The 24,056-nt window shown below is 44.0% G+C and overlaps 1 protein-coding gene across 3 annotated transcripts in view; it reads right to left on the bottom strand.

Moving 5' to 3' along the window:
* TSPAN9 (tetraspanin 9) overlaps positions 1 to 24,056 on the bottom strand; it is a 121,646-nt gene that overhangs the window by 76,644 nt on the left and 20,946 nt on the right. For 2 of the 3 annotated variants that reach the window (XM_081925753.1, XM_081925752.1), the window contains exon 2: positions 5,950 to 6,029. In XM_081925753.1, coding sequence (XP_081781879.1) covers positions 5,950 to 6,012 — 63 coding nt within the window. In that variant the 5' untranslated portion in view covers positions 6,013 to 6,029. Of the gene's footprint in view, positions 1 to 5,949; positions 6,976 to 24,056 lie in introns of those variants that run through there. The other variant, XM_081925751.1, reaches the window with a different exon arrangement.

The raw sequence follows: 24,056 nt of genomic DNA, 5'->3' as shown, positions 1-24,056 counted from the left end.
AAATAAATAAATAAAACAAAATAAATTATGAATTGGACTGTTTTCCAAAGCATTGAATTAATCTCAAAGTTAACCTGCTGCACCCCACTAGCCCTAACATTGAAAGTAGGACATGTTTATCCATTACCTTTTGTCAGGCTACCACTGTTATCTATATAAACTAAAAGCAATACTTCATTATTGAAGTATTGCATTGGAGAGTTTGCAGTTTTGCTCATTAGAGGCAAATTAAAGCAGAACAGCGTTGAATAGATTTTGTTTTTTGGGTTTTTTTAGCCAAACATATTATGCACTTAAGATGAATACAGTGTAAATCACCACCACGACCACACAATTAAATACCATAAGCTTCCTTATCCCCCAGCTCAGACTTTTCTAATCTCTTAAAGAAAGCAATACCAGATGGCCAAAGAACAACTGCTAAGAACCACACGGAGCAGCATAAAAATGCTAAAGCTCTGCGGTACTTAAAAAAAAAAAGATTCCCCAAGTTTACTGCCTCAAATTCAAAGATTTTTCAGTACAAAAATAGGGTGAAACTGCCACACAGCCATGTTCTCCGCATATTTCAGGCTACCCTCTCCAATACCAGGCATGCAGGTAGTGGCAGAGCTTCTGAGTGTTGGTTGCTTGGTGTGGCACAGTTTTTTGAAAGGAGAATCACAGAATTGCAGAGTTCAAAGGGACCTCAAGTGTTATCTAGTCCAACGCCCTGCAATGGAGGAATCTCAACTAAAGCATTCTTGACAGACAGCTATCCAAGCCATCCAACCTCAGCTTAAAAACCTTGAAGGAAGGAGAGTCCACCACCTCCCAAGGGAGTCCGTTGCACTGCCGAACTGCTCTTAATGTCAGAAAGTTCTTCCTGATGTTTAGCCGGAATCTCCTTCCTTGTAACTTGAATCCATTGTTTCGAGTCCTACCCTCAAGAGCAGAGAAAACAAGCTTGCTCCCTCTCCCATGTGACAGCCCCTTAGATATCTGAAGATGGTTATCATATCTCCTCTCAGTCTTCTCTTCCCCAGGCTAAAGATGCCCAACTGCCTTAACTGTTCCTCCTAAGACTCTTCTTCATCTTGGCCACCCTCCTCCAGCTTGCCAATCTCTTTCTTAAATTGTGGCACCCAGAACTGGACAAAGGACTCCAGGTGGAGTCTGACCGAGGCAGAATAGTGTGTGACTATTACTTCCCTTGATCTGGAAACCATACTTGATGCAACCTAGAATAGCATAACCATTTTTTTTTTTTTTACTGCTGCATCACACTGTTGACTCATGTTAAGCTTGTGGCCTACTAAGACCCCTAGATCCTTTTTGCATACGGGCAAGCCAGATGACCCAATAAGTGCAGAACCTTTCATTTGTCCTGTTTAAATTCACGTTGTTACTTTTGGCTCAGCTCTCCAATCTGTTAAAGTCACATTGAATCCCAATTTTATCTTCTGCAGCATTATCAACCTCTTTCAGTTTGATGCTAATTTGATAAACATCCCCTCAATTCCTTTGTCCAAGTTGTTTATAAAGATGTTGAACAATAACAGAACCCTGTGGTACCTCACTTGTCACTTTCTTCCAGGATAACAAGGAACCATTTATTGGGTTTGGTCAGTCAATCAGCTACAAATCCACCTCACAGCATTCTTGTGCAGTCCACATTTTACCAGCTTCTCTGCAAAAATATCACGGTGGACTCAAGATACGCTGCGTCTACAGTATCAGCATCAAGCTGACATCAAGGTCAGTAGTTACCTGTGTCGTCGTCTTCTTTCCCCTTCTTGAAGATGGGGACAACATTTGGTCACCTCCAGTCTGCAGGGACCTCACCTGTCCTCCAAGAATTCTCAGAGATTATAGACAGAGGCTCTAAGATTACATCCGCAGGCTACTTTAGTACCGTTGGGAGCAGCTCATCGGGCCCTGAAGATTTAATCTGTTTGAAGTAGCTAGGTGTTCCTTTATCACTTTTCCTTTCTTGAGCTGCAGTTCTTTCCTTGCATCATTTATTCTGTTATCACCAAGTTGGGCACTGCTTTCCTTTTGGGTGAAGACAGAGGCAAAGTAGGCGTTGAGCAGTTCCACTTCCTCTTTGTCAGCCAATAGCATTTCTGTCTTTTGCACTCAGAGGACCTACTACTTCCTGTTCTTCTTCTTGCTTTGAACACATCACCGAAGAACACCCCCCTTTTTTGTAGCTTTCTTTGCAACCCTGAGATCATTCTGAGCTTTAACCCACCTGACCTTCTCCCTGCAACTGTTGGCTATGCCTATATGTTCTGAGATCACAATCTGGTGACAGGAAAAAAATGAAGAATGAGTTCTCTGGAAACCCTAATAGGAAGATTTATGTCAAAAATCAAAAGAAGAGCAAGTTTAGGACACAGTGGCTGTTCAAATTTAATTATTATTGAGATTGCTTGAAGATATTTTTTTCCAGAATGAATACACATTCTCACATGACCACCACATGTGGTAATATGTTCCAATCACATTACATCCTCTCTAACATTTGGTTTCACCTGTTTTTATTATTCCGGCTAGTAAAGATACCACCTGTAAAAAGTTTAAATGAGTTTTCTTTTATTCTTGTTGAGCTTGTTTTGTGAGATCTGTCTGACCAGACTCTATCCTATTCTATTCTGAAATTTCAGAAGATCTAGGTTGTCTTCCCAGGTGGATCTCGTCTCCTTTCCACTCTTACTAAAACAAATTGACAGCTGCCTCCTCCTGCTGCCCTGAGTGAACTGGGCACATGCAGAAAAAAAGCATGACGGTGGATCTTGGCGAATGAACTACCAGTGTACTACTGGTGAAGATGGGCCTGGAGATGGGCCCGTCTTCTGCAAGTGTTTCTGTAGGGAGGGACTTGCTTGCAATAGTCCTAAGATAAATACAAGGTAGACTGAGAATGACTGACTATAAGGATGCAGGCAGGGTTTTGTACAAGACTCCCCTACCCCTCAAATTGTGGGGCCCTGGGCAACTGCCCTGTTCCTTCACCATCACCCCTGATAAGTCCTCCAGCAAAATTTAGTCCAGCCCCCATTTACTTCCCTGGGGATCTCATCTACGTTTGTTTTTTCACTCTGATACAATGCTCTCCTAAAAGGTGTTTGCACAGGGAAAGAAAGATACAATACTAGGATTCTGGTTAAGATATTTGGTATTGAATTAAACCTGGTGGAGAAAGCCTTTGGTCCTCCAGATGTTACTGAACTACAACTCCCCTCAGTCCTAGCAGTAAACTGAATACTTTTTGAAGCCTCCGCAGAAATGAGAATTTTGCACAAGGGAGTAAAGCACTTGTAGCCAGCAGCTGCACTCCCCATTCCCTTCCTGGTCTGAACCAACCCAGGGAGAAAGTTATGTTTAGTTACATTAAGTCATGGGGATTGTGTGTTGTGCCAAAGCTTCACAGAAAAGGTGCAATTTGAGGTTGAATTTGAAGCAAGAGAGAGGTGCCACCATGCAGGTGTTCTGGAAAGCAGTTCCAGGCATAAAGAACTGCAGAGCTGTTTGAGGGAGCAAGAGATCTTGGGGTACCTGGAAGTGATAGAAGTGGAGGATCGAAGGCATCACTATAGAAGTGGTGGAGTGCATAGACTTTGAGGTAAGCATGAGGAGTTTTTCATTGGATCTGAGAGTATACAAAAAAGTTTAGGAGAGGTATCAAATGATCAGAGTGCTGTGAAAGGTGGATAACATTTCTCTGCTGGAGCTTCTATGCCAAATGGTCTTGCAACATTTCTAGTCCACATTTTTACTAGCTCTTGTGTCAACCTATTCATCACAGCAATCCTACAAGTCTTTGGACCGAATGAAATTGCATTGCCCCCTCTCCAACCTAACACCTACCTTTTTGCCATGGAACGAAGGAGTGCCAGAAGCATGCTATGACTCCTCGTGCTGCCTTCAGGCGGGAGAGGAGAACCACTGCAATCCATATGCTGGGCCACTGACCATCCGGTCAGGCTTTGCCCCTACTGCAACTCTGTTCCTGAATACAGCTCTGTACTCTCTTCCCTTGCAGTGAATGACAGTCATCCATTTATGTGGGAGAAAGGAAAGGCCTACACTCATACTGGAATGGGTGCTAAACTGAAGGCCCAGAAGCACTGCAGCAGTAATGAACCAGGCAACCCCAGAGATAAGCAAGTTTTGTTGCATGCCAGCCTGCTTACTTTTCATAAGTTTCATGGGAGCTCAATAAGAGCTGTTGACCACTTAAGCACAGCAGCATAGCGTGGGTTGCCAGTGCCCGGGGTGGGAAAGCCACCGATGCCACCAAAGCAGCCCCCCCAAGCCAAGTGGGACCGCCTGCCCACGCACACAGTGCTTGGCCGGTGAGTTCTTCTGATGCCCGTGGAGAGAAGCGCTGGGCCGGACTGTGCTACCTCCCTCCAGCCGGGCCTGTTCATTGTGGGCCTGGGCTGCTCTACATTTTGATTGTAAAATTTAAACTAAGACTCACTTTCCCTCTTCAACGGGGAAAGTGGTTTAAGAGGAAACTTCAAACAATTTTACCAGCCATGAGCTCAGCCCCTCATCCCAGCTTGTGTGCATATAGATTTAATGTACCATAGCTATAAATACCTGAATTTTAATTTAGATGCCTTTCAAGCAATTCATCTCATAGTGACTGTAATTTAACAAAATGCAATGGTCCACAAAGATCACACACACCCCCTAGCAATACATGGAATTATCAATGTAACTTCAAACACACATGATTCAGGAATTTTAGGTTCAAAATTTTCCTATAAAATAAATCTAGAAGTGAGTAGGGTGAATTTCTGCTATTTATGGGGTAAAGCAAACACAAATAATGAAGGCAGTTGGATATAAGGCATTTATAAGTGATTAAGTATTTTACTTAGATAGTTCTCTTTAAAGAAGATTCCTGCACCTGCCTCTAATCCATTAACTACTGAAATGCAATTATTCAGGAATACCTGCCCAGTTCTCACAGTGCATCTGGCCTTCAAGAGATAAACTGAGTCAATCACACAGAAAAACCAGCTGCCAAGAAACAAACTAGTTTAACTCAAACAATGCTGGTTTACTATAAAACTCAAAAAAGGTTAATAATGCAATGGTACCATTTTTGTATGCCTTGAAAAATTGTTCCTCAAGCTCACATGCACGAGTTTACCATTAGAATGCTCATAATTCCTTTTCCTAATCATTCAAACCTGATAAACTTTGGTTTTGGTCAAGAAAACCAAGACAGATCATAAATTGTGAATTAGTTCTAAACAAAAATTATTTGCTGACTGGCATCAACAGCCTGATTTTCCAAGTGCACATGACATCATTTAGATCATAGTAGCTGCTAGGAGTTCTCAAATTTGCTTACTGAAGCATTGCTGCCATTCCTCACGCCTCCTGGCTTGCTAACCAAGGAAAATCAATTTTGGCCCCACAAAAAAGCAGGCCCTCCAATTTGCCAATGTGAGTAACAGTAGCTCAAAAGTCCTTATTGTTTGTCATTTTCACTGACCATATTAAGAATCTTGGTTTTTAAAAAAGTGATGGTTAGAGACTAAATCTCATTCATACTAAAAAAAACACCACTTTTTTCCTCTGTTAGGAAAGTGAGCCAGATTAATAGCAACGGCTTAGAAATACTTACAGCAGCTTGAGGTAATATTAAAACAGATGCCACCATGTCGGTATGAATAATTTGGCTAAGAGAAAGGTTCTGTTTTCTTTAATACAGCCTGCTCAACACACAGTTTACTGCAAATAAATCTTGTCAAAATGAAACCCAAAAGATATGAGAATTTTGCATTTTCCCCTCTAGCGTACGACATGGATTCAGCTCCATAAATATTCCATGCAGGTAACAGAAAGGAGGGGGAAATCTTAACGTTCAAGCTTAAAATATACTGTGCTCACGATGCAGTAGGGAAATGGAGCTCTTAATTAAGAATATAAAAATGCAGTACTCACCCAAAATATTAAATTGAAAAGGAACATCATGTATTTCAAACAACACAAGCAGCCCCTCGCCATGCTGCACTTCTTAAATTCTAAAAGGAAAACAAATGATAGATCCAGATAAAAAACCACGTATTTGCTGCCTTTGGGTGCATTGTATTTGTCACTTTTGACACCAGTCCCAGCTGCAGCTGCGGTATGGCTCTGTGTGTTCGATCCTGTGGTACCATAGAAAGCTCCGGCAGTGAAGCCTCGGCCAAACTGCCTGCCTGAGGTAGAAGGTTTAGCAAAGTCTGAATCCTTGCTATCCAAAGATGGACTCCGGTGAATTGAGGAATCCTCACTACTTGATTTCTCCATGGTCTCTCTTTGCACAGTTGTCAGATTTAATGTCTAGCATCTCTCAGAATTCAGCACAGCACCTCGTGTCAAGTCCACCATTCATGTGAGGCTGACTTCTTTCAGCGCCACCTCCTCCTTATTAAATCCAACGACCCAATGCAGACCTTTATTCCAATATTCTCTGCATTGCCTCCATTCTTTTATTCTCCACCCTTATGCCAGAGCAGGCTGTCCTATATGCATCAGTGGCTGTGATTTGCACGCCAGAGTCTCTTGCAGCAACATTTCTCAGGCTGTCTTGCCAAATCTGTTATGCACAACTTAACATTTTAATCAAGAATACTGTGAAGTTCTCTCGTTCTCTCCCCCTGCCACACACACACTCTCTCTCACACACACACAGTCCACAACCCTTGCTCTACAGGCAGCAAGCAGTCCTTATAGCCATTCCCAAAGGTTCGTTGGTGGTTTCAGTGCATCTGGAAGGCATTCGGCATGAGCCGTCCTCTCTCTCTCAGCTCCTGCCTTCCCTTTGCTGCTCTGGCAAACGCTTCTCCTCCTCTGCTCCCTCTCTTCATCTGCTTGCTGTATTTTTCTCAGTCCTCAATTCCTGGGTCACCCTTCTTCACTCAGCACTGCACTGCTGTCGATGTGAGATCATCAGCAGCCGCAACCACTGGGCATTTCCCACAGAAGAAATCCCTGCTCTAACTATAACAAGTAATAAATCCTGCCCCCTCCCAAAGCCCCTCCTATTCTGTTTCGCATCCAGCCAATGGCAGCAAGCTTCCAGCCCAGCACACGCTGAGCCGAGCCCCCTCCTCCATGACACAAGATCTTTAATAGGATTATCGTTACGCTTTTGACTATACAAGTGCAAAACAAGAAAATCATTTTTTTAAAGTCAAATACTCTATAGCTGTTTGTGAGATTGGAATGCAAGGCGGGGGAGGGGCAGGCAATGATATTCCTATAACGCAAGTAACAACTGTAAGAAGTTGGAACTGGATACTGTGGCATTTGCCCGCTCCACTTCCCAATTAAATTGATAGTAACTATATACTTTTGGATTTCTTGCAGCTTAAAAACAAGCATAACGGGAAGCAGTTTGTCTGTGCTGGGGAACTCACACAGTTCTCAGGTTGCCATTTTCGCTGCGTGACACCACCCAATGGGACAGTGTTAACCATCAGGGATGGCTGGTAGCTCCTGGACCTGGTAAGGGGTTACAGTCAAGGAGGTTGTGGAACCATGGCTAAGGACATGGCTGACTCCCATGAACTCCAGCCAGTATGCTCAATTATGGAAGCCTTTGCTTAGCAATATTTGGTGAGCTGAAGGTTAGCCACACCTCTCTCAAAGTCTCATTGGTTTCAGTGGAATGAAGAGCATACCAATATTTCTCACTGAAATCTGTGAGCCTCACTCAATTCAATGACAACTACTTCTAAGAAGCTATGCACAGAGTTGCACAACATGACAGATCCCTGACCTGTGGAGTTTAAACTCCAAAATGCAAAGCAAGAAAAGAAGAGCAACATCCTCTATCCACTTACGTGGGAGTAAATCCCAATTAACTCAGTAGTGTTACTTCACAGTATAAATAACATTTCTAATCATATAGGTTTTACATCCAATTATTATTTGTAATAAATACTATGAGCAAAATGGGATGTTGAGTTGGAAATCTTTTTTATTATATGATGATTTGAAATTTCAACTTGAACCTATGTAACATGTTGGCAGCTTTATTTGATGTTTTTTTCTCCTAAAAGGCAAGCTGTATCAAGTATGAGATTGTATTCGGGTGAATTTAGTGACAGCATTTTGCTGGTTAGGGGTACTTGTAAACATGAACTGGATTTCAATAAATAAAACACACACATACGCACAAAGTCTTTCCAGCATGCATTTTCCAACCTTGGCCTGGTCACTGTGTCAATAAAAGGCCATATATTATTTAATCAGCCGAAGGCCTGGGAGAAGAGGAATGTTTCAATGACCAAGTAACATATTTTTTTATAGGTTTTAGCCCAATACGTTGTACACATTTCCTGTACTCATTTAAACATTTTACACCAACTTTCAGCCAGAAGAAGCAAATACAAAGATCCATTTAAACACTAACATAATTAAGAAAGAGAAAAAAATAAATATTAATAAAGGTTTAAAACAGTTTATATTTTCAAAGTATGAAAAACAAGCAGGGACGTACTGGTCACCTCACTCATATTATTCGACAACATATGCAGCTGGTTCACATGATCATCACTGGATGAGTATAAAGGTAAAGGTAAAGGGACCCCTGACCATTAGGTCCAGTCACGGCTGACTCTGGGCTTGCGGCGCTCATCTCGCTTTATTGGCCGAGGGAGCCAGCCTACAGCTTCCAGGTCATGTGGCCAGCAGGACTAAACCACTTCTGGCGAACCAGAGCAGCGCACGGGAACACCATTTACCTTCCCGCCGGAGTGGTACCTATTTATCTACTTGCACTTCGACGTGCTTTCGAACTGCTAGGTGGGGAGGAGTGGATGAGTATACTGCAGTATAAAGTGATGACTTGCAGGGGGTTGGACTAGATAACCTACAGGGTCCCTTCCAACTCTACAAATAGATGATTCTATCTATTTAATGAGCTGCCACAGCCATTACACAATTTGAACTTTTATATCCCCTCACGTTCCCTTTCACAATGCTTTTCAATGGGAGCTGCTTACGCATTCAGCTGACAGTCACTGAGTGTTTAGCAAGCAATTAAACAGAATTCAAGTGATGTACATGCATGAATGAACCAGGCTACTTAAGTTATTGCTTGCAGGCATAATGCTGGGTGTTCATGTAATGTATGTAAGATTTAAAAGGTGATATGAATCCAGTGCCGTTGTCATCATGATTGTAAGGTACCACTTCTTAAGTAGAGTCACAGTCTGGTGACACCTTGCAACAGAAGCTGCAAGTGTGTGAAGGAGTAAAGTTGGGGCTTAAGAGGATAGTATTTGGCACATCAACGGGATTTGCAGGGCCTGGTCTCTTGTATGAATGCAGTTAGAAACCTCTTTCAGAGCGTTACATAGTGGGAGCAAGTCTTACAGCTCTTGCATTTACTTTGACCAGCTGAAGAAAACTACCACATTTGCTTTGTAGCCTCCAATTCTGACAAAGCCTCTCCTCCTCCCAGAGGGGAGGTGTTGTGAGCGGGAGCCGTTCCCGTATCAGCAGGGGGGTGTATTCGGCCCCTGCATCATTTTTCCCGGCTGCCGTACTGTGCCTGTCAGGCCAGCCAATAGGCTTGGCTTGGGGGCAGGTCTAGTTGCATTCAAGCGGCCGCGGCAGCCCTGCACCTCATTTTGCTTCCCGGAGTCATCGGATCACCTGCCCGCCCTCCCTTTAGGTCATATTTATGCTCTTGACCTTGCTATGGACTTTGGTTGGTTGCCCTGGTTGCCCAGGGGGCCTGGTAGGATTTTTTATCCATTTGGCAAATTGGCACCAGCCTCTTGGTTTTTCGCCTACCTCGTAGCAAATCGTCACAACTTTTCTGGTACTGGCGGTTAGGCATTGGAATATGTGTCGTGTGTTGGTGGGCGGGGTGTGGCCATCACCTACCCATCCCCTTGTTGGGTATTCCGTTAAAGGAATCCGGTGGTCGTGGATCCTGTCCGATGCCCTGCTGGTGGCTAGGGCCATGGCACGACCCCAGTGACGTCATGGGGGAGCTTCCAGTTGTATTTGCATCAACAAGCTCCTCCCACTGGTTGTTAACCTTCAAATGACCCCCTGCTGCGTGGGGTAGGGTCATATATAGGTTGTTTGATCCAATGCCTAAGCCAGTACCACTCACATGCTGTAACCAATAAAGTTGCGGCCTTCTTTAGCCCATTAACCTAAAATACATGTGTCCTTGTGTCTTATTTACCCCTACGCAGGTTGCGGGTCCTCGACTCACAACTTGAAAACACAAAGGCATTTTGCAGCCCAATACGTTTCTTCAAAAAAGAATTTAAATGGAGTGACCAGATGGGGAAAAAAGAGATAGAGGATAGGGCTCCTGTACCTTTAATAGCTGTGTAGAAGAGAGAATTTCAGCAGATGTACGTAGCCTGCAGGACAAACAGAATCTGCAGAAATTTCCTCTGAAGTAACTATGAAAGGTGCAGAAGTTCTCTTGGGTTGTTTTTGTTTCTTTTAAATCTCTTGTTAAACTACCTGTATCCAGACTGCTAATTGGATTGCTAAGGCTACTGCAGATCAAAGCATATTTACTTGGGAGTAAGTTCCATTGAACTCAGTGAGACTTCGGTCTGAATACGATTGCTCTGCATAGCCACACTTCTCCTTCTCACTCACTCGCACGGTGTTCAAAATTCCCTGGGTGCCATGCGCATTTTGTGTCCAATGTGAGTCCAATGGCGACCACGTGGAGATCCCTGGGTGCCCAGAATTTCAATGGCACTGAGGTGTTGCTACTGTGCTGGATGTGGATGGAGTTGTAAGTGGACAAGTCAGCTGGTCAGAGCACAAGGTAAGATGTTGAAACTCCTGTTCCAAATGGCCCACAGGCATGTATTACTGCTGCCCCATTCTGCTGCTCACCTCCCCTAATAGGCTTTGAAGAAGAAGAGGTGGGAACAATAACTGCAGGTGCTCATTTCGAACTGGAGAGGAGGTGGAAGAGGGGTTAAAGAGAAGACAGGGTGAGGAGAGCAAGCCAAGTCAGCAGCAGGAGCAAGAAAACGGGCATTTCCATGAAGAGTGGATAGTAAGCCTGGAATAAAGGAGACACAGAGGAGATATGATAGCCTTCTTCAAGTATCTCAAGGCCCTGTCCCATGAAGGATGGAGCAAGCTTGTTTTCTCCTGCTCTGGGTGGTAAGACTCAAATTAATGGCTTCAAGTTACAAGGAAATGAGATTCCGACTCAACATCACAAAGAACTTTCTGGTGGTTAAGAGCCATTTGACGGTGAAACAGACTCCCTTCAGAGGTTGTGGATTCTCCTTCATTTGAGGTTTCTAAGCAGAGATTGGATGGTCATCTGTCATGGATGCTTTAGTTGAGATTCCTGAATTCCGGGGGTGGGGGTTAGACTAGATGACTCTTGGGGTCTGTTCCAATTCTACAATTCTGTGACTTTTTTATATCTGTTTTAGATTAGAAGCACTTTAATATGGGAAGGGGGAGTTACTAAAATGGCAGCAACCAAAACAACAGCAGGGTTGTGTTTTTTGTGTGTGGTTTTTTAATCATAGTGTTAACTGAAAAGTTGGTTTAAAGCAGGAGTGGGCAACGTAAGGCCCGGGGGCCGGATCCGGCCGAATCGCCTTCTCAATCTGGCCCACAGACGGTTCAGGAATCAGCATGTTTTTACATGAGTAGAATCTGTCCTTTTATTTAAAATGCATCTCTGGGTTATTTGTGGGGCCTGCCCGGTGTTTTTACATGAGCAGAATGTGTGCTTTTGTTTAAAATTCATCTCTGGGTTGTTTGTGAAGCATAGAAATTTGTTCATTTCCCCCAAAAAATATAGTCCGGCCCACCACATGGCCTGAGGGACGGTGGACCGGCCCATGGCTGAAAAAGGTTGCTGACCCCTGATTTAAAATACAGTGGTACCTCGCAAGACGAATGCCTCGGAAGACGAAAAACTCGCAAGACGAAAGAGTTTTTCATTTTTTTAGTTGCTTCGCAAGACGATTTTCCCTATGGGCTTGCTTCACAAGACGACATGTCTTGCGAGTTTGTTTCCTTTTTCTTAAAACCGCTAATACCAGGGTGCATCCGTGCTTCGCAAGACGAAAAATCCACAAGACGAAGAAACTCGCAGAACGAATTAATTTCGTCTTGCGAGGTACCACTGTACTAATTAAACAAATTGATTTATAAAATGGGATGATAACATGACACCCTCCAGAAAGGTAATAGGGTACAAGCTGAAGCCATGCTTCTTTAAAAAGATGGAAAAGCAGTACTAAGGGTAGCCCAGGAAAGCCCTGCTGCTCCACAGTCTTGTGAGAAAAGAAAGAACCACAGCGAAAACTCAGAAGGACCATGACTGGACAAAATGATGACATAATAAATGCAAGTGAACAGAGGCTGATGCTGTCCACACCACATCTGCATCCTAATTCTATACAAATTCAACCAAATTTTTTGTGGACGCAACATTCTCTGGGAAAAATCTGTCCCAGATTCTACTTCACAGATACGAAACACTTGTCAGCGATCCTAGGAGAACCTCACAGGCAAATCCATGCCACCATAATAAACTCCTAAATAAAGTCCTGTACTTTCTAAGCCTTATAAAGCATGCTCAATATACAAAAGATTTTTGAGATGAATGTGATAAAAATGCTGAAGCCACCCTGTGAAGTTGTTCTTTCCAAAGCAGAAAGCAAGTATTGAGGAAGAGGTAATGGCTTCCCCAAGTTTTTGGGACAAGTTTATTTATGGTTCATTCCACAAAAATGCAAGTTAAGTTCATATAAGATGATTCAGTAACACTCTTTTGCACTCTGTTCTCTCATGTATAAATTACATTTTATTTTAAAAGCTAACTATGGTTAAGTGATATAGCTTCAGTGTTGGCTGGTTGGTTTGTTCCCTCCCTTGTTGGCCCAAACAAATATTGCACTTTCTTTTTCCCACTCCACTGCAATAATCTTTTATTAACACATTAAATAAAACACCTATCCAGATAGCGAGGTGACCGTAGCCGTTTTGCTTCTCTTCTGGCACTGCTGCGCCTGCAAACTGTTTGGCTTAGTTTATTGCCTGAACCTGGGCTTGTAGTTTGCCCCACTCCAGACAAGCCACGAGCTATAACGTAGGCTTGCCCTATGGTTTACTGCTCATAGTTTGTCTTGAGGAGATAAAACCACCCATGTGGGTTCTGACAACCCACTAAGGTAACCATGGATTAGTTCACAGCAACACAGCAACAAGAAGACTAAAAGAGCTAAGCGGCTGCAGCCTCTGGGCGCCTGCAAGCTCAGGCATTCAGACTAAGCCAGAATTAGGTTCACACATAATGCTAAGACAATCTCCAAGCCATTGGAGCACGCTTGAGCTTTCACACAGTTGCAGAGACTTTGGAAGCGCACTGTTCTGAGAGCTGATTAAGAAAACTATCTGGGGTTTTATCCTCAAAAGTACCTGGTGCCAGATGACAGTGTTGCACCATTGGCCACTGCAAGGAAATTGTATTATCGTTATTAATTGAATTTATATACTGCCCTATACCCAGGGGTCTCAGGGCAGTTCACAGAATCAAATTGTACTGTGCTACAGTAGGGGAAAGTATTGCAAAAGCATCCTGTATTTTGAGGAAATACTGTAGGTTAACTGGTTTGCACGATTTTTCCTCCCTGCATATTGGCATGTTCCAAAGGGGACTGTAAAGGGTTTTTTTTGTTTGCTTTGTTGTCTTGAATCGCTGTGTGTTGCAGGGATAGGTATCAGCAGGATGTGGAAAGATCCACTCTTGGGCCAGCTGAAGTCAGAATGCCTGCTGGAGGAGTGCAGCTGCAGGATTAATTAACTCTGCTGGCCCCTGTATCTTGCCTAGCTTAACAGGTGGGAGGAATTTAGAGATCAGGCCAGCCAGCATGTAGCCACTGAGGCTATATAAATCTCCCTGATGGGGCCTGACCTTCGAGCTTCAACATAGCCCTTCACTGGATGGGCATGGCATATTGGCCAGCTGGAGCCTCTCTGTCAGCGGTCCCTGGAGTTCTGGATAACAGAAGTATTTTATTTTGCTTATGCTAGATCATTCCGCTTAAAGACTGTTTCGCCGGTTTTTATTCTGTATTGAGGCCTGCTGTTAATAAAAGTACTAATAAAAGTAACTGCTGTTTAAAAAAGTGTTACTTTTGCCACTGAATCCAAAAGTACAGCCGTACCTCTACTCCCAAATGCATTGGGAGTTGAACGTTCCAGCTCCCGAATGATTGAAAACCGAACGTGACTGTTCTGGTTTTCAAACATTCTGATGGAAGCCGAACTTCCGACGGGGCTTCCGCTGCTTCCGATTGGCTGCAGGAGCTTCATGTGAAATGCAAGCTCTTTCACCCTGCTAGGTGACTGTGCTACTGGCACCTATTACTGGTCTGCGGAAAGAGAGCTATCCCACATTCTGCCTGTGACTGTTCTGACTTGCTATGCTAGCCCTGGTCGGCTTCAGCCTCTATCTGCTGCTTCCCCACCTTGTGCCGTACTCTATGTACAGGAGGTTGGTGCTGCCCATGTGTGGTTGTGGCTCTCCTTGTTCTGTATTCTGGGGCCTCTGTTTGCCCTTCCAAAACTACAGAAAAGGTGGCAGAGAGACTGTAGTGTCACCCTTTCATCTCTTTAACTCAGGAGACCACGGCCAGGCTCTGAGGTGTGGAATTTTGCCTGGAAAGAACATGAATTCCTCTTCTCCAACCTTTCCAGAGCATTTGCAGCAGTTTGGAATGTGCTTCCAACTAAGATACAGCCACACAGCACATCTTCATTGGAGATGAAGGGTCCAGTCTTGGTACCAGCAGTATCACCCAAAGGGGGGAATGATGGCACTATGAATGTGACTGGTAACTAGGAGAATGAAGCATAGCACAGTGATGGAAGGGAAGGGTTGAGAAACTCTATACGGCTGGGAACTTTGGGTGATCCTTTAATGGAGGAAATGCTGATGAGAGGAGACAAAGGACTCCAAGAAGATTCACCTAAAGTCAACCAACAGGAAGGGGTGAAGCAACACCAGTATTATAGTAGGTAGGTAAAGGTAAAGGTAAAGGACCCCTGGACGGTTAAGTCCAGTGAAAGGCGGCTATGGGGTACGGTGCTCATCTCGCTTTCTGGTCAAGGGAGCCAGTGTTTGTCCACAGACAGCTTTCCGGGTCATGTGGCCAGTGGGACTAAACCACTTCTGGCACAACAGAACACCATGACTGAAGCCAGAGCAGCGCACGGAAACACTGTTTACCTTCCTGCCACAGTGGTACCGATTTATCTACTTGCACTGGTGTGCTTTCGAACTGCTAGGTTGGCAGGAGCTGGGACAGAGCAACGGGAACTCAACCCATCACACACATTCGAACTGCCAACCTTCCGATTGGCAAGCCCAAGAGGCTCAGTGGTTTAAACCACAGCACCACCCGCGTCCCACCATTATGTATAGTACATTATATAGTGGTACCTCAGTTTAGGAACAGTCCTGTTTACAAACAATTTGGTTTACGAACTCCACAAAACCGGAAGTAGTGTCCCAGTTTGTGAACTTTACCTCGGTCTAAGAACAGAATCTGAACAGTGGAAGGGCACCAGCGGCAGGAGGCCTCATTAGGGAAAGCGCGCCTTGGTTTAAGTATGGTTTCGGTTTAAGAACGGACTTCCAGAACAGATTAAGTTTGTAAACTGAGGTACCACTGTATATCGTATGATAGTACTGCAAAGACTCTGAGTTATCAGGGATGGTGGGAGTATAAGAAAGGCAAGGGAGAAACAAGCCAAACTCTCTTTCCATGACTTACTTGTTTGACCCTTCTGTGTGTCAACTTGTAGTTTAAGTGTGGTTTGTTTGTTTAATTAAATGATGGTTTAATAAACTATGCTTTACCTTTGACCAAGTATTAAGGATTTTATCTTGTTTGCAGCCAATCACCTATAACAAAGCTGTCTTCGACATTTTTGCTTTTTACATTTTGTTGCATAAATATGGATTTCAGATACCTTTCATGTCAGCAATCTTCAAGGGTGGGTTTTTTCCCATTTTCCTTTTTTTAACTTAAGGAACATGAACACTTGCTCTGAAGCCCATATTTGGATATAAGGGAGTTTTGGGAGATCCAGAGCATTTGAAATCTAGGCAGGGTACCTAAATATAGATTTTTGGCCTCTGTTCTTGGGGTGAGAGGGAAGAGCTTGCCCAAAGCAGCTTAATAATGTTCAAACAACTTCATGGTACATTTCAGATAATTGCTCTAAGCAATTTATTTTACTTTTATAAAACTTATCTTTACTGAGTTTGACCTTGCTAACTACAGTAAATATAATCTGGAATTCTGCACAGTGATTTTCCCGCAAACTGATACGCAAGCTTTGTTACCCTAAGTTGCACATCTTTAATCTTTAGTAAAACCCCATCATTATTATTGGGAGTGGAGAGTAAGGATAAGGAGGAGAGAATTGGTTTGTAAGGACTCATTTAGGGTGCTTTGTATTCTGTTCACAGAAATGAACAGGGGTGGCTAGTAGCCCCTGGACCTGGTGGGGTGTGTGTGTCTGTGACAAAGGTGGGCTTGTAGGTAGAAGAAGAAGAAGAGTTTGGATTTGATATCCCGCTTTATCACTACCCTAAGGAGTCTCCAAGCGGCTAACATTCTCCTTTCCCTTCCTCCCCCACAACAAACACTCTGTGAGGAGAGTGGGGCTGAGAGACTTCAGAGAAGTGTGACTGGCCCAAGGTCACCCAGCAGCTGCATGTGGAGGAGCGGAGACGCGAACCCGGTTCACCAGATACGAAACTACCGCTTTTAACCACTATACCACACTGGCTCTTGGTAGGCCAAGGAGGTCACATGAGCTGGACCAAGTTGTTCTGGTTTCCTTTCCTTCCTTGCAAAGGTGTGGAGACAAAAGCACTACAGGTGTACAAGTACTTGAAAAGCGTCTAACCTTGGTCTAGAAGGGGTGCCTGCTGTCACAATTTCTAGCGTGGGCTAATGTCGCAATAACCCTATATCATGCAGTAATAAGTCCCACTAAATCCAATGGGGGTGGATCCAAGATAAGACTAGTTTGTCTCAAAGCGCCCCCACAGAACTGTAAACTTTCAGCCTGATGGACCCCAACCACTCCACCCCAACCATTTTTACTTCTAGGCCTTCTTTCCAGAATGTGGATACGTACATATGCACATGTATGCATATATGCACATTAATCTATCCATTCACACAGCTGAGCAGCAGGAAGAGGAGGCAAAGGGGAAGAATCCTGCTACTCCCTGCCAGTGAGTAAATCAGCACAGGAGAGGTGTAGCCATCCCATTCCCCTGCAATCCTGTAACTTCTTCTTAAATTTAAATCATCCCATGCTCCTGTTGATGGCTTTCCTGAACCCAGCACTAAGAAGGATTGCCCCCCCTCTCCTGATGGGGAGGACGGATCCTGCTTCGTGTTGCAGGGCACTCTGTGGTGAAACTGAACTCTGCAGGATCCCTCTCCCTTTGTATCAACTGATGCAAAGGGGAAGCAATCCTGCTTAGCACTGGGTCCCTAATTTGTGCAGTGCTTCAAAGGTCCCTGACAACTAACTGGTTGTTGGGTGCTTTGGGGAAGCCCCAGCCTTTTGATCGAGCCCTAACCTTACGTGTATTGAGCTGTGTTGGTAGAGCATGAGACTCTTAATCTCCGGGTCATGGGTTCAAGCCACACACTGGACGAAAGATTCCTGCATTGCAGGGGGCTGAACTAGACAAACCTCGAGTTCCTTTCCAACTCAACAATTCTATGGTTCTAAATAGACTTGTGGGCCAAATGGGGAAGTATGGCTGGCCAAGATTGTTCTGTGGGCTAGAGGGTCCTCACCCCCACTTAGAGATACACTTCAGGAGCTGAAGGTCTCTTACCTTACCTCAGGAGATAGTACAACTCTGCAGAAGGTTAGCGGTAGTCTTGAACACAAAGTGTAAATGAATTTTAACATATTTTAAAATAAACAGTACAAATGCAGGGATCAATGTCCCTATGAGAAATGTGATTATGCTGAAATAAAGTGAAGAAACAGTACTGGTGTCAGTTAGAGACTCTTATTGTTGTGTTTGAGACTGGGAGATTGAAAAGAAAATGTGTTAGCCAAGTGGTGCAATATGATATTCATTAGTATGAAATCCTCTTTTTAAAAAGAGAAACTTCTGCGGCATGAGAAATGCAATAATACTGGGTTGCAAAGAAACAAATCATTAGGGTGCTGCTACAGCCAAATGTCAATTCCCATGGTCATTACAACATCTCACATGGACTTGATGCTGAACAGCAGTGTGTGAATACCTAGTGAAGTGTGACATGGACAGGGCTTTGCTTTGGAGGTGTCTTGTCAATGGTTTTTCACATGTTACATTGGTCACTGGTCATTTGCCAGAAAACCTTTTCTCCACAGTGTCCAACAAACTTTACCATAAGTTTGACACTTGCCCATGAAACAATAGCTCTTTATGTATATTGCTGTAGAACGGAGGGGGGGACTGATTCATACTTTCCAGAAAACACTTACCCAAGTTGCAGATAAATTATTGAGGTTGCAAAGCTGTTACATGGGTTCCAGCTTTTAAAATGCAGTAACAAGAAAGCATTTAAACTACCAGGGACAGACTTCTAGATTATTTTTGTAGGGAACATCAGGGCACTTAACAAACAGTTCCATATTAACTGGAGTTAAACATTAGTTCAAACACAAAAGATGATGTAAAGAAGTTTACAGGCATTTACATTGGTCACCGGAAGTGCCAGCTCCTGTACTATGCCCTCCCCCCATATTTTGGGGGTGGTGACTGGGCCCCCGAATGTCCAAAAAGCACAGAGGCAAAGTACAGAGCCAAGTGCTGTGCAGCCCCAGTGACGGGCTCCTCCTCTTCCTGCAGAGGGGAAGGAGGGTTGAAGCAGCCTCTGGCTCCTCCCAATGTCTTGATGCCACACACGCTCCATCAGGGATGCACGGTGTCATGTGGTGACGTTGCCCCTCCCCCCATCGCCACCTCTGTTGGTCACTATGGAATTACCCAAAGAACACTGAAGTCCTCCTTCACACAAGGTCTTTCTGCAGAAATTGCTGGATTTGAAAATTCAGACTTACACTGAGTCCACCCCTTTGCTCTTGGGTTGGTGGGAGCCCTTATACTCATCCTTGTCATACTTGTTAGAGGGGGTGTTGTTGACTTGATGGTGCCCCAACCACTTGAAAACTACTGAGGGTCTTGGCAGAGCACTGAAGGATTTTTCTGACTGTTTCACCAATTGTAAAAATGCTGTGCCAGGTGCTGTATGATTTTTGATTGAGTCTTTTTACATCTTATATATTGCACTTTATAGAATTCAAATTGCAATAAAACACAATGCAAGATGTGGAGCAATCTCCTTCTTTTACAACAAACCCACAGGTATGGAAGGAACCACCTGAAGAAAGATTGAACCAAAACTTGGGACCCTTGCTGTGGTTTGGATGAGGACATTAAGGAGGACTGATGGCCTGCCCCCCCCCCAAAAAAACCCAGACCAGAGTCTTATCAGGACCACCAGTCACACCTACTGGGAAATTCACTAGGAGCATCAGGAAACCTTCCAGATCCATGATGAGCCTCCAAGAGTCTGAATCTTGGGATGTGGATTCCCATGAGACTTGTAATCTGGTGGCAATTCAGAGCAGTATGCAGTCCAAACCTTACCTAATAGGAGCACCATTAAAGTACAGTGGTACCTCGGGTTACATACGCTTCAGGTTACATATGCTTCAGGTTACAGACTCTGCTAACCCAGAAATAGTACCTTAGGTTAAGAACTTTGCTTCAGGATGAGAACAGAAATTGCGTGGCGGCAGCACGGCAGGCCCCATTAGCTAAAGTGGTGCTTCAGGTTAAGAACGGTTTCAGGTTAGGAACGGACCTCCGGAACGAATTAAGTACGTAACCAGAGGTACCACTGTACTTTATCATAGTAACATGTATTGGGAGGAACTATGTTGGTCAGCAAAGTATAATTATATAAATTCCTCCAATGGACAGCTTTAAGTAGCCTCAGAGCTGCTGAACATTTTTACAGAGCGTTCGGGTTCCATCAGTGCCCACATGAAGTGGACATTTAATTGGCTACACTTCCTAGCATGTTCACTTGACGTTTACAAAGCTATTCCAATGCATTGTTTTTAGAACACTAAAATCATTCTTTGACTTGGGTATAGTATATAAAAAATGAGGAGCAGGAATTTTACACTCACTCTTCATTTTGCTTTGCTTTCTCTAGCCTTCCAGAAACCATTATTGCTGAACTTAAGTAAAATGCTCCCAGCCTGACTAGCAGCTGCTCTCAGTGCCTCTGTTGTGATCCATCACTTGTGACACTTCCCATTGTCTTGGTCTCTTCCTCTTTTTTTAAAAAAAAGAAGCAAAGCTCTCTTGAACAAAGACAGCACTAATATTCAGTCATTCATGCTATTAAATTGTGCATCGTAGTCAGCACCCTATAATCCATTTAATATATAGGCACTTGGTTAAAAATAAAAGTCATTAATTTATTCTGTGCTACGGCACCATAATAATTCAGGTGCTACTTGGATATTCTGCATGATAATATGACTTAGAAATACTGCAGTTTTCCAGCCCTTGCTTATATTGTAGTCTAAATGCCTATATATTTTCTAAATTTATTTCACACCAATAGACTGTCAGAAGTGTCCTAAGTATTCCCAACAGCAAAGTCCAAAGCAAAACATCATTATTTTAAATTACTATACAGACAGCAGAAACACAGCCAAATACTCTTCAAGGAACCAACACATATTAATTATCATGATGCACCAATAATGCTGCAAAATAAGCCATGTACGGAAGCAGCCAAATTGTGTATGGCAACAGGGAAATGCTGTTGTGTATGACAACAGGGAAATGACGCCATCCCATTCAACAACAGCCACCACAGCCAGAGTGCTTTGGTGCTTACAGTGTTGGACTATGACCTGGAAAACCAGGGTTCACATCCCAGCTACTTACCCTCCAACATTCCTCAGATGAAAATAGGGACATTCTATTTTCCATCAGTGTCCGTCCACCCCATGCCCCCTCCCTATACACACACAATGCCAGTGGAATATGGGGAAAGGACAGGGCTGGTTGAGCTGCCCCAGTGGGACTTGCTTTTAAGCAAACTATAAGCTCCACCAAGTTCAAATACAAGTTCAAGTCTGCAATTTTATACACATGCTGTCCCATTCAAGAGAGTGAGAGCACACAAAGGGATCTGCAACCCTTTTAAAATGTTAAAAGTGAGAATTTAAACACCATAGGCTTCCAGTTTTCCCAGTAGTGATGTATGGAAGTGAGAGCTGGACCATAAAGACCATAAATAAGGCTGATCGCCGAAGAATTGATGCTTTTGAATTCTGGTGTTGGAGGAGACTCTTGAGAGTCCCATGAAGTGCAAGAAGAGCAAACGTATCCATTCTGAAGGAAATCAGCCCTGAGTGCTCACTGGAAGGACAGATCCTGAAGCTGAGGCTCCAATACTTTGGCCACCTCATGAGAAGAGAAGAGTCCCTGGAAAAGACCTTGATGTTGGGAAAGATGGAGGGCACAAGGAGAAGGGGACGACAGAGGACGGGATGGTTGGACAGTGTTCTCGAAGCTGCTAACATGAATTTGACCAAACTGTGGGAGGCAGTGGTGACAGGAGTGCCTGGTGTGCTCTGGTCCATGGGGTCATGAAGAGTCGGACATGACTAAACGTCTAAACAACAACAACAGGCTTCCAAAGTATAGTACTCAAAATGCTGTTTTTGACCTGCTGAATTTCTGCCTGTCACACATGTGGTAATGGGACACTAACACTAAAAAGAAAAGTCTATATGCTCAAGGTACCCTCTGCACTGGCTATGGTGCGCGAGGGAGTTGCAGAGACAGCTTCCTCGTGTGATGACCCAATGCCACCAACTGCAGCTCCACTCCTGGGTCAAGCAAGCCTGACCTGGGTATGGAGAAAGACTGTGACACGTGAGGCGCCTGGCCACGGCAGAAGCTGCCCCCTTGGGGGAGCACCCCACACACTATTAGATTACGCTCCGCCACTGACACACTAGAATGGGATTAATATAGGCAACACACCTACAGCTCAGGTACAACTGAACTCAGTCAGACAACACACACACACAAAAGCTCCAGAGTCTGTTGCAGTGTCTTCAAGTTGAAAGCCTTGCAGTGCTTTAAAAGCCTAACACAAACACATATTTGCAACCTGAAAAGGGGTTACTTAAAAAGTTTAACATACATATTCACCACAACAGCCCAATGCAGTATATGTAACTGCCAATCTGTTAAAGACCTCCCGAAACTCCAGTCTCCAGGCTGGACAGCTTTTAACAGGCTGCGCTGCAAATGGCAAAGAATTATTGGAGACCTCAGTAGGTTGTGTGGACTCTCCTTCATTGGAGGTTTGTGAGCACAGGTTGGATGGCCCTCTGTCATGGATGCTTCAGTTGAGATTCCTGTGTTGCAAGCGGTTGGACTAGATGACCATTGGGGTCCCTTCCAACTCTACAGTTCTACGAATCTATGATTTTATGAACATCATGCATAGCTTGAATAGTACACATGGGGCACCTTCCTACGTTCCAGTTGTGGCAAAGATTGTATTAATTTGTGACTGCAGGATATTATGAATGTTGACAGGAGGCATGCAATAGCTGGGTGGGTGGAATGAGAAGTGTGTGTCTTTGTGTGGTTTCATGAGAGAAAAGTCATGTTAGACACTGGTCAAATCTTGTTTTAGTGTTAAGCAGTTCTTGCCAACCAATTATTTGCGAAGTGAAAGGTCTAACCACAAACTATATGATGCCCAGACAATTCTGCTATCACTCCTTAGTTCCATCCATCCATTTATTTATTTATTTTATGTCTATATTAATGATATGGTACCCTATCTGCATACTGTGAACTTCCATCCCCCAAAATTGGCAGGGAAGCATACCCCAGTCCTGCTGTATGCAGATCATACAGCAATTCTTTCAAGAACACCCACAGGCCTTAGAAGGGCTATGAAAGCACTAGCAATATATTGCGAGGGCAAATTAGAACTTCACGACCAGAAAACTAAAATCACTGGGATCCAGGTGCCTTGCTCTTGATGCCACTCAGGCAGCTTGCGAGAGGAGAGGTGGTGCAGGTAACAGGCCAGCATGGATCAGGTCCTCATCAGGTAGTATAAAGTTGCCAACTTTGGGCTGGTTACTGAAGCACAGACCCAGCTGATCCTGGTTCAGCCATCTCCAGAGGATTCCATATTTCATATAGGTCTCTCACCCAGACAGAAAAAATGGGAGAAAGAATGGTCAGGTAAAAAAGGTGTGCACTGTAAGGAGAGGCAGGTGGGTGTTCACTTGTTGATTTGAAACTGCCATGAAAATGCAAGTCCTTTCTCTGATCACTCTGATCGTGTGATGCCCTTCCTTAAGTCTCTACATACCCTTCCTATCCTTAGCCAGATCCAGCACAAGTCCATTGTCCTTACCTACAAGGGACCCCTTGGCCTCGCCCCTCCATATCATCTCTCCCTCCTTGAACTTCAAGGAACTTTCCTGCCTATGTTCTTTGTTCCTTGAGCTCCACTGCTCTTCACCATGCAAAGGTCACCCGCTTCCTTAGACCCCCCAGCCCCCCATTATGCTTGAAACTGCCTCCAAGAACACCTCTCTTGCTTCTTTCAAATCTGTTCTCAAAGCCCACTTTTTCCAAGAAGGCTTTAGCCCAGCCCCTAAGTTCCCACGTCCTACTGGAATTTAAGCCTAAATACTGATATAATTGCCTAGTCCTATTCCTCCCTCCACTTCCTTTCTATTTTTCTGCTCCCCATGTATTAAATCTTAGGAAGGCTTTTTGGGTTGAAGATCTGTCCTCTTGAATTGGGTAAAGCCAACAGGATGTCCTCCAGATGCTTTTGGACTAAAACTCCCACCAGTCCCTGCAGTATGGCCAATGGTCAGAGATGACGGGAACTGCAGTCTAACATCTGGGAGCACCAGATTGGCTACCTCTG

Source organism: Podarcis melisellensis (assembly GCF_964234715.1).
Source record: "Podarcis melisellensis genome assembly, chromosome: 9".
Taxonomy (NCBI): domain Eukaryota; kingdom Metazoa; phylum Chordata; class Lepidosauria; order Squamata; family Lacertidae; genus Podarcis; species Podarcis melisellensis.
This window is presented reverse-complemented; position numbering and strand designations above follow the sequence as displayed.